Source organism: Syngnathus floridae, chromosome 13 (genome assembly GCF_059516105.1).
Source record: "Syngnathus floridae isolate MCC-2025c chromosome 13, RoL_Sflo_1.0, whole genome shotgun sequence".
In the NCBI taxonomy this organism is placed as follows: domain Eukaryota; kingdom Metazoa; phylum Chordata; class Actinopteri; order Syngnathiformes; family Syngnathidae; genus Syngnathus; species Syngnathus floridae.
Window position 1 is genome coordinate 12,440,404 of NC_142425.1, and position 9,757 is coordinate 12,450,160.

Consider the following 9,757-nt stretch of genomic DNA (forward strand, 5'->3'; position numbering starts at 1 on the left):
AGTGTTGTGTCTGGAGGCGTTTTAGGTGAACGCGGCCACTTGGAGAAGTGTCAAATCCGCGGAGCCTCCCGACTATGTAGGCCGCTACACACCCTGAATTCTCAGTGGCTGGCCTCGGACACAAAAGCCGTCCAATAAACACCGAGTAGCGTTTTGCTTCACCGCGGCCCCACCTTAGCTGCTGCGCTCAGTCAGCAGTTATTTCACAACGCCAAACTTAAACCTTTCAATCCAAACTTGAGTTAAAGCAATAAAAAAATACGACATGGTGGAAACTTCCTTGTAGGATAGTAGAATTGCTAGAGGGTAGAAAAATCTAAAGGAGAAGCTCGCAGCTTTCCCCCCCCCCCATCACGAAAATTCTGCTTTGAAATTGTCTAGTGCACAATTTGGGATGATGATTAAAAATGTTTAATTTGTTGGGATTCTCAACTGATGGAAAATAATTGGAGGGAGGCGTGAGGAACACATCAATGAGTATGTAGCCGCAGGTAACAGATTACCTGGGTAGCCTGGAATGCGATGATTGGCTGGGAAAGTCACTTGGACTACGCACAAGAAAACATCAAGTTCACCACAGTTACGGCAGCCAATTATTTTTTGCAATATTATTCGTGATTTTTTTCCTATCCTGCAATCCACGTTCCATGTTTTACACTCTGCAAGTTTCCCAGCCCGCTATCAAGTCGTCTGCCTCCGTGTTTTCCGCATCACTAGCAACTATTATGTCTGCATGTTGTCCGATCTCCTAGCAACTCCTTTGCGTTACCAGCTCCGCTAGCAACAAGTTCTGAGTTCAAGTCCCAAGTGATTAGGATAAGACAGGCAGGTTTCAGCGCGTAGCAAACACTAAGAGGGCGTATCCTTAGCTTACAGAAAATGACAACTGGGGGGGGGGATAATGACATTCACTTTTAAGTTGTACATGAAAAAATAAGTTATATTAGCTCTATTTTGATTTGTGTTATAATTAGCTCTATCCACACTACTTCATTAGAGTATCAACACCTATCAAAAGAAAATGTTGATTCCTTTAATTGTGGTTAAATAGCCTGAGGGCAGAAGCAAATAATGTGTAATTCCTACATAAGGAGCAACTGAGGACACACAACACACCCACCCACCCAGACACACGTGGAGATCTACTGAAATACTGCATATGGCTTTCAGTCAAGTCAAATCAAGGAAAAGTGATGGCTAGTTAATTAAATTTAAACAACGTCCATCTATAATACAAAAGTAGAAGACTTGCTGGCAGAGCATAGGCCAAAAGCCAAAGACTTGCTACCAGAACATGAGGAACTCTACTTTTATAGGAATTACCACATCTCTCGAGGGCTTTTTTTTGGGTGCAGTCAAGGTCAGCGTGGTGAACATCTTTTACTACCTGAAGAGGAGGCTCGTAACAAGATGTATGGACAAGGTGTTAAGCTCGAGGCCAGAGCAAAGAGCTTGATCCCAAATGAGACACGACCTCACTCTGGGAGGAAACAGGTTAAAGCCCCTTTGCGGACCCCTCGGGTGCTGATACTCAATACCCGGGTGAAGAACTCTATGTGCCACTTTACCTCGTGGAGCTACATCTGGACGATATGCTCGTTAAGATACTTAACCTCGTTTCCTGCCCAGAGAGAGCGCCAAGGCTTGACTTTGTCCAAATACAAGTGAATTTGTTAAAGAACTGCATGTGCAGAACTCAAGCCAGCTTAATGTTAAGTATCAGAAGAAAAGCGGCTACTGCGTTAGAAGACACAAACAAAGCATGGCCGAATAAAATCGCAGAATTTGCAGGGGGAAAAAGCACAAGGAACAATTGTTTGCAATCGCCAAGCCATAAATATAAGAGGGAAAGCGGTTATTGTGTTAGAAGCAAAAGCAAAGCAGTGGAAACAAAATTCCATGTGAAATGTACACAAAAAAGTATGTTAGTAATTTCATACTATTCAACTCAAGTGACAATAAATCAAATTGCATAAAAAACAGAAATCTTTATTATTATTTTTTTTTTCACAAGTGATTTGTTGATGCTATAAATACAAATAGTCAATAAAAACCAATACCTGCTTTGCTGTAACAAAATACCCGCTTTCCCGTCACAACACAATCAAACGTAACCGTAATATAAATAAGACTATAAAGTTTGTGTTATAATCTGCCCAATAATTTTCTATGAGGCCCCTTTTTAACTGGAATGCAAACGACAAGACTCCACACATTCATCCATCCATTATCTACCGTTTACTTGGGTCGTGGAGGCATCAGCTTCAGCAAACTTCCTTTTCCCCGGCCGCTATTTCTTCCAGCTCTTCCGGGGTTCTAAACACACAAGTACGGTGTAAAAATTCAGACACAATTGTACGTTTGTGATCACAAGATGTGTAATGTTTGGTGTAATTGGGACATCAGCTGCCGTGATTCTCAGCGGACATAAAGGAAGCGTCAACTGAAAATACACAAGTCTAGCTTTTGAAAAATAGACAATTTTGTGTTTCTAAAGATAAAGTGACAACAGTATTCCCTTCTGTGCTCTCTCGGAGGAGGCTGAACGACATGCTGAGTGACTTTTTTATGGGAGAGACAGCGAGAGGAAGAAAGGAGTCCCATTGCGTGACAGACAAATTTACATCAAAACAAGGTGCTTTAAGTTGGCCATCTTCAGCTTGTTTTTGCTTTAATAATTCTAAAACTAAATCGTGCCAAATGGTTTGGATTGACCGGTTCAAAATTTAATTCCCGAGTCGGCAAAGGAGCAAAATAACCCCAGAAAAGGGAGGAAATGAATGAAAGTACCAAAGGAAGCTAGCTTTAAAAGCCGAGGTTTCCCCGCGCTATGCAGTAGCCCATTTTGTTGGTGTTGCCCAGGAAGGACATGAAGCCAAAGTAGGCCTTGATGGAGATGTCCTGGTTCAGCAGCAGGACACCATTGGCCTTCCCGGGTACCGGCTTGGCTTTGTGGGCCTTCTGTGCCGCCTCTTTGAGCTGCTCGCGGAACTTCTCCATCTGCGGACAACATGGCCAGAGTCAGAAAAGTGCAAAAAAGAACAAAGTATACACTGATGGGAGCTTACGTGGCAAATGGTGGCGAAGGCTTCGTCCATCATTCTCACGGGATGATCCGTGAAGGTCATGTATGGCAGATCGGTGGCGAAGGGGTTCCACAAGGACAAGAAGGTCGGCTCTCTTAAGCGGTCCCAGAAGACCCGCAAGCCTTCGCCAGCGCGGCTGATCACATGGAGACATTTTTGTTATACTCTAATTGCATCTTTTTTTTTTTTTTTTTTTTAAAAACGTTTGCCCCAAATATTTTGCAGTTTCATGCAATATTTGTGTATCTATTTTTTTTTTTTATAGTGTGTAATGTAGACTAATGCTTTCTAGTATTTATGTACTCTTTTTTTATCTGTATATTTTTCCATTTTTTTATTTTTGAATGTTTTTGCTAATTTTTTAGCATGGTTTTTCATTATAAATTTAGTTCCATGATGACTTTGCAAAGCAGATCCTTTGTATTTGAGTCAAAAATATATATCATACATGGAATATAAACAGTAGCAGCCCTCTGATGCCCCCCCCCCCTAAATTATGACTTCCCTGCAGGGGACAAGCAGATCTGTGGGTACTCAATGACATTAGCGCCCTGCGGGGGCTCGCTCATTATGTGAGCGTGATCTCCAACTCAAGGCTAATCAACAGCGTCTTCGTCATATTCTGTCTTCTGCCTGCGTGCTCGTTTTTAAGGGGAACATACCAAAGGTTTTAATGAAAAAGCCCCGGGGCTCCGTCTTTTCTAGGCTAGATGAAGCAGCTTTCAATGAGTGAACCGATTCGCAGGTCTTTGAAAACGTACCTCACAACTCTGCGTGATGTTTGTCCATCAAATGTGTTGGAGGCCTAATGATTCTAAAAGCGTGCTATCAGAGGAATATGCTACCTTTGTTTGGGGTTCACAGGAAGTTCAAAAATAAAGGGTGATGCTACAATATTTACGACGGCTTGATGATTGTGTGGAAAAAAAACAAAAAAAACTTCAAAGATGACTAAATGCCTGAAGCTAGCTCGTGTCGTTGACTGGAAATTACGCAACACTCGTATAAATATCGTTTGATTAATCGGTTAGATCAGCGTTGGCGCACCCCTCAAAAAGAGAAGAAAATGTCATAACAAAAGCATTTCTAGCGAATATGGCATTGTGTTAGTCACGCAAGCCTGCAAGTTAAAAGGAACACTTTCGGAATGACATCTCAACCAGCCTTGACACCTAAGAACATTTCTTGAGCGTCGTAGGACTACAAATTATTGAATCGCTGCAGAAGATGGGGATGAACAAAACGGGACGAGCCCAGATATCTTTAGCAACCAGTCATCGTGTGTTCATTTTATTAGGAGCCTTGCACAAGATTCAATTCCAACAGCCCCCGAGGCAAAACAAAAGCGACGAAGACTCGCGAGCGTAAGCCGCGGCGTGCGAAGGAGGAGCCATGTCACGGCCACAAACATCCAGATGTGTTTACAGAAGAGCTTTTAGCAATGACAATGGCGCACAGGAACATTTTGTGCAAGTGGGAGGAAAGTAGAAAGGGTGGCACAAAAGCAAAGCCCGGACTCAAAAGACTGATTATGTTTCCTCAGAGGCGGGTTAGGTGGGTACACATTGGCCTTTGTGAGTGCACTGAGCTATGGCCTTCGTGTAAATGTCGACGTATATGAATATATATTTAAAAAAAAAAAAAAAAAAGAGCTTTGTGAATTCCACAGGTAAGCTATCAACGGTGAGCCAGGGCAGACCAGCCCAAACAGGTAGAGAGTAGGGCGGGGCTTTTTTTTTTTTTTTTTTTAGCCAGAGGCCTTGGACGTCTTGCAGTTTTGGACTTTCACTCCTACTGACACAACCTTGGCCTTTGGCACTCTGTGAGCTGCGCAAATTCGAGACCATGTGCGGATGGATAGACAATGAGAATTGATCAAATGCTGGAGAAGTGGACCCTAAAATTGTCAATTGAATAAAATTTGTTGGACAAATTGTTTAAAAAAATAAATAAATAAGAAGCTGGGATTGAATGCGAGGAGTCTGAAAAGCTGTGTTCCAAATTTGCCAAATTGAACCATACGGCCACAATTCTAATGTCTTTTCGGACAAGACTATCGAATCACGTGTCTAAGTTCAACTTGCTTAAGGGGCTGAACTTTCCTTCCCTTCGTCCACTTCCATGAACTCATGATGTCATCCTTCATCCTGCACCTGAAGGTGAGGAAGGTAAGGAAATCCACCCTTGACTGACCTCCCCCTTGAGCGCTCCACTTAATCCGTGCACGGTGTGCACCTACACCGAGAGAACGACTGAATTCTGAGCTGGAGGGCGAGTGATGGGGGAAAAAAAAATCCTCCTGTGGGCGCTTGGGACGCGTAAGTCAACACGCAAGATAAATAGAGTGCAGCTCCAGCTGTCATGGCAAGTGTCCCACATTGTCTGGGGGCGAACAAACAAATGTGCACTGATTGCTCAACAGCGCCTGAAGCTTCGCCCGCCCATAGGTGCGTACGTCCAAGGGAGGGTGCGGAGCGGCCGCCCAGAAACAACACGGGCGAAGGGTGCCAAGATTTGGGAAGGTCGAGGCTTTAGGCGTTAGAATTAAATCCACCGCTCGGTTTGGAGGTTACGCGCATTGCTCTCGAGGTGAATACATTCAGATCATTGCTACGCCAGGAACATCACATATTTATGGCTCTTCATTAATTTATACATGATGGAATATTTAAGAGGAAAAGCCCTGTGCACTTTGTGTTTTTAGGAATGTGAATATTTCATGTTGCTTGCTTTTGGAGTTGAATTGTTGTTCTAATATGTCATCATATTTTATTCAATGTTGCGTTGATCAAAATGAGGTCAAAGCAGGTATTGTGCGAGGATTTTCATCTTGCAGCGTGAAAGGCCTAAAAAGGATTTCATGGGTAAGATAGAAGCGTCCCTGTTCCTGTGCAGCACCAATCGGGTTCTTGAGTGGTGCGCTTATTGCCAAGACAAACAGTGGTGGAAATTTGCAACGCAGCAGCAGCCTCTGCTGGCAGGAGAGGTTAGTGACAACCTTACCAAACTTGAAAACCCTAATCATGGCTTGGCCCAAACTTTAAAACCCTAATACTCTCTTGAAACCCCAATGTGAAACAATAAGCTCAGTTTGAAGCCCTACTTTGAAATCCAAACACTGCCATGAAATCATAAATCAAGTTTGAAACTTTGCAACACTCATTTCAAACCCTTTGTCAAAACTCAAATATGAAAACCTAACCATAGCTTGGATGGATGGATGGATGGATGGAAAAAAAAGGCTGAAACTTTTTGGGCTAACTTGGCATTTTTCTCACGGATCACTTTCCCGCCAGGAGGTGACAGAGTGACCTCGTCGCAAAATGAAGACACTTCCTGTGGGAGGCGGAGAAGAGAAACGCAAGAACGTCGCCTTGGCTTGGATCCGTCTTTCTCCCTCGACTGTCCCGCGCGTCTTCCGCCGCCGACTCTTTTATGTATAATTTAAAGGAATGCGCGCGAGATAAAGCCCGGAATAAAGACGACGCTCTCTAAGCTCTTCACAGCGCATTACATTTTATTCATCAAATTAGCCGCCGTCGCAGGGCTATCCCCTGAGCCGCCTTTAAAAAGGTTCACATCAAAAGGACCGCCTTCGTTTTAGCCGCTAATCAGCCGAGTGACAGCTCCAAGTGACAGCTCTGCACTTCTTAACATTGCAGAAAAGGGGGGGAAAAAAAAATTGCACGCTCTTGCGACGCCTCGTTTGAGCGACGCTAACCTATCGTCAACGAAGTATTAGGGTCACACCGAAATGGGGGGAAAAAAAAAGAAGTTTTTTTGTCATAAAAGTGCTTCGATACTAAGACATCAATACCGCTCAACCGTCTTGACGTATCTTCTGAGTTGGAGGACGATAGAAAAGCAAAAACCTTTAGTTGAGCGCAAATGGATGGGGAACATTTGAGGTAACGAAGAAACCCTCGTCTGCAGAAGCAAAGGGAATTTTGTTTCTTTGTGTAAAGTAAAGCGGAGCACGAGCCGTCTTAATTATAAAGAATTTCGGAAACTCTCGAGGCAGAGTCTCTTTTGCGATGCTTTTAATTAGCTCTTTAAATCCAACAAAGAGCTTTGGCGCACTAAACTAAGCTAATGAGCCTGAAGTGTGGTTTGATGCACTTACTGAAGTACGGAATTGGGCGGGAAGGTGAAGTTCCCGTAGCAGATGCGATCAATCACGTTGAGGGGGATCTTCTGGACCTGCTCGCACTGGAACATGATGAAGTCGTACTTGCAGATCAGCAGGAAGTTGTCGGTGATGATGGCCAGGCGCTCCTTCTCGTTGTTCCAGTGATCCACCCTGAAGTCAAATATCATGTTTGCTTTTATTTATGGCTGCAGCAACCCTGGTACCATATGGCTAAGGAGAACTCAAATTTTCCACTTCCTTTTTAGTACATTAATTGAAAATTGGAGAAAACAAGCAGAAAATACAGCTATTACCGTCATTCGGTAAATGGCAAAATGTTTCTTGTCCTCATTCTGGCTAGTCCATTAATGTCTGAAAGAGCATAGACAGGATAATTGATCATCCAAACTCTCAGACCTTACCGTTGTTTTGGGAGAAAGGCTGAAAGAAAACTCTACCGCAAACGTCAAAGTGGTTTCAGGTTAACAAAAAAAAAAAAAAACATCTATCATGAGGCTATTCAATTTTGTATGCCCATTTCATCAATTTCCGTTCTGTTTTGACCCAAGCAAAAAAATAATAATAATAATAAAAAAAAGGAAAGAAAGAAATTAAATATTTTACCATTCAAAATGAACAAGCATGTTCTCCTTTCTTGTCGGGGAACATTTTTAATTCAAAGGAAAATGCTACTATTAAATCATGGGGCTTTTATGAAAGTTATGGTGATCTGTGTAATTAAAACCTACACAAACACACACGTACACCTTTTGTTGACAGCCTGCAATAATTGTGAGTTACGTATTTCATGGATGCTGAATGACGCAAGAAAATTCCAGCATCCAACTGGTTTGGTGGATCTGAAAGTGACTTTCTGGAATCTCTGCTTGGCCTCCATTTTGTCAGGCGTATCTGAAACTATTCATGGTATGCCCGCAACTGACGTGAAGGAGAGGCGTCTATTCGCGGTAACAATTTTGAATCCATCGGTGTTGCTTATATCTTCATTCCGGCGTCCTGCTGTGTTATCTTCCCACTTACTAAACGATGTAATTGATATGATGCAGGAGTGAGCCTGAACGTCAACAAGAAGTGTGCGTACGAAACGAACTCACTCCGCCATCAGCCAGATGCCGAGAATGTTGCCGTCAACTTGTGGATCCACCAGGACTTTAAGATCTTTGACGGCTTGGTGCAGCGTGCCAGGCTGCAAGGGGGGGAAAAAAAACAGATGTCACATGTGAAAGGAACAGGTGGTGGAGGAAGAAGAACTGAATAACAACAAAATGCTTCAAATTAGGAGTATTAATTGGACTTTCATTAAGAAACAGGTTAGCTTTGTTGACACCTTGGTGGTTTTTTTGGGACATTTTGGCTGGACCTAAACTAAAAAGAAGGTTCAATGCCACAAGAGGTGATCATAGAATACTAGATTAAAGCACGGTTTGCTGTATTATGACTAGCTTTTACTGCCAACAGTGATTTGTGTGTGTTTTTTTTTTAAGTTGCTTTCATTTTGGCACTAGAATTTACCCAATTTTGTATAGAAAAATGCTTAATGACTTGGGTGATACTGTTAATTCACCTCACGACAAAATTTAAAAAATAAATCATGGTCTAACAAGCAAAATGTGATTAAAATTCTTTGTGTTAAGTTATGGCGGAAGGTCACAAGTTAGTTTTAGTGTGTTACATTTTTTAAAGTTTTTCTTTCCACACGTTCTGCTTGGTTATAAGGCGAGGCCTCTACTTAATAATGCATGGGACGTATTGAAATTAAATCACAATTTACCCTGAGGACGAAGAACTTCTTGCCTTTAAATTGACTCAGAGACAGCGGTGGCTCTCCGGATGGGTCTCCGAACTGGCAATGGCTCACTGTGCGGGTAGTCGCCGGTTCCTCAACTTTTGTGGGGGGCGGCTTCTTAGGGGGGGTCGGCGGCGGCGCCTCGGTCACCAATGCCACCGCCGCGAACGACGCCGCTGCCTCCTCCTTGGAAGGCTTCTTTGGGGGGGTCGGCGGCGGCGGCGACGTCGCCTCGGTCACCAATGCCACCGCCGCTGCCTCCTCCGTGGAAGCCTTGTTTAAATGAAGGAAAAGTGTTCACAAGAGTAATTAAAAACAACAAACGCGCATTTCCTCACCTCAAGTAACGACATGAAAGAACCGCAGGTTGAATCAACTAGAGCGAAGCTTGAGTGGAATTTTCGAGAAATCAATCTTCGCAACAGGTGCGACGAGAACTTCCTGCTTCCGGGTGTGGCGCGTGTCACGTGACCCAAACTATTTCTCAGCTCATCCAAATATCACTTTGACTAATATTTAGAAATAATTATCATTAAATCTACTACAATATTTTGTCTTGGCACAACTACAACTTTTACAAGTGCATTTTTCTGTATTTTTCGCAAAGGCTATTTGAAATTTCATGATGAAGGTAAAAAAAAAGTCAATTTGATAATGACCCATTAAAAGTGAAATCCAAGACACGTTTTCTTACTCTTTCCAAGTCTAATGGAGATTTAAGACATCTTTGTAGCA

At 42.9% G+C, this 9,757-nt stretch overlaps 1 protein-coding gene and 1 long non-coding RNA gene across 2 annotated transcripts; one reads left to right on the forward strand and one right to left on the reverse strand.

Annotated features, from left to right (window-relative positions):
• Positions 1-1,968: 1,968 nt before the first annotated feature.
• On the reverse strand, positions 1,969-9,507 carry tprg1 (tumor protein p63 regulated 1). Its single transcript, XM_088394692.1, has 7 exons — positions 9,361-9,507; positions 9,008-9,295; positions 8,331-8,422; positions 7,210-7,386; positions 3,069-3,222; positions 2,791-3,000; positions 1,969-2,316 (listed from the first exon to the last, which is right to left on the reverse strand). Exons 1-6 carry the CDS (start codon positions 9,373-9,375, stop codon positions 2,806-2,808), a joined length of 921 nt encoding a protein of 306 aa, XP_088250818.1. The 5' UTR covers positions 9,376-9,507; the 3' UTR covers positions 1,969-2,316; positions 2,791-2,805.
• LOC148388930 (uncharacterized) lies at positions 4,854-8,804 on the forward strand. The gene is made up of 4 exons (XR_015862210.1): positions 4,854-5,675; positions 5,885-6,072; positions 6,383-8,183; positions 8,283-8,804. It is a non-coding gene; the product is annotated as an uncharacterized LOC148388930 (long non-coding RNA).
• Positions 9,508-9,757: the final 250 nt, after the last annotated feature.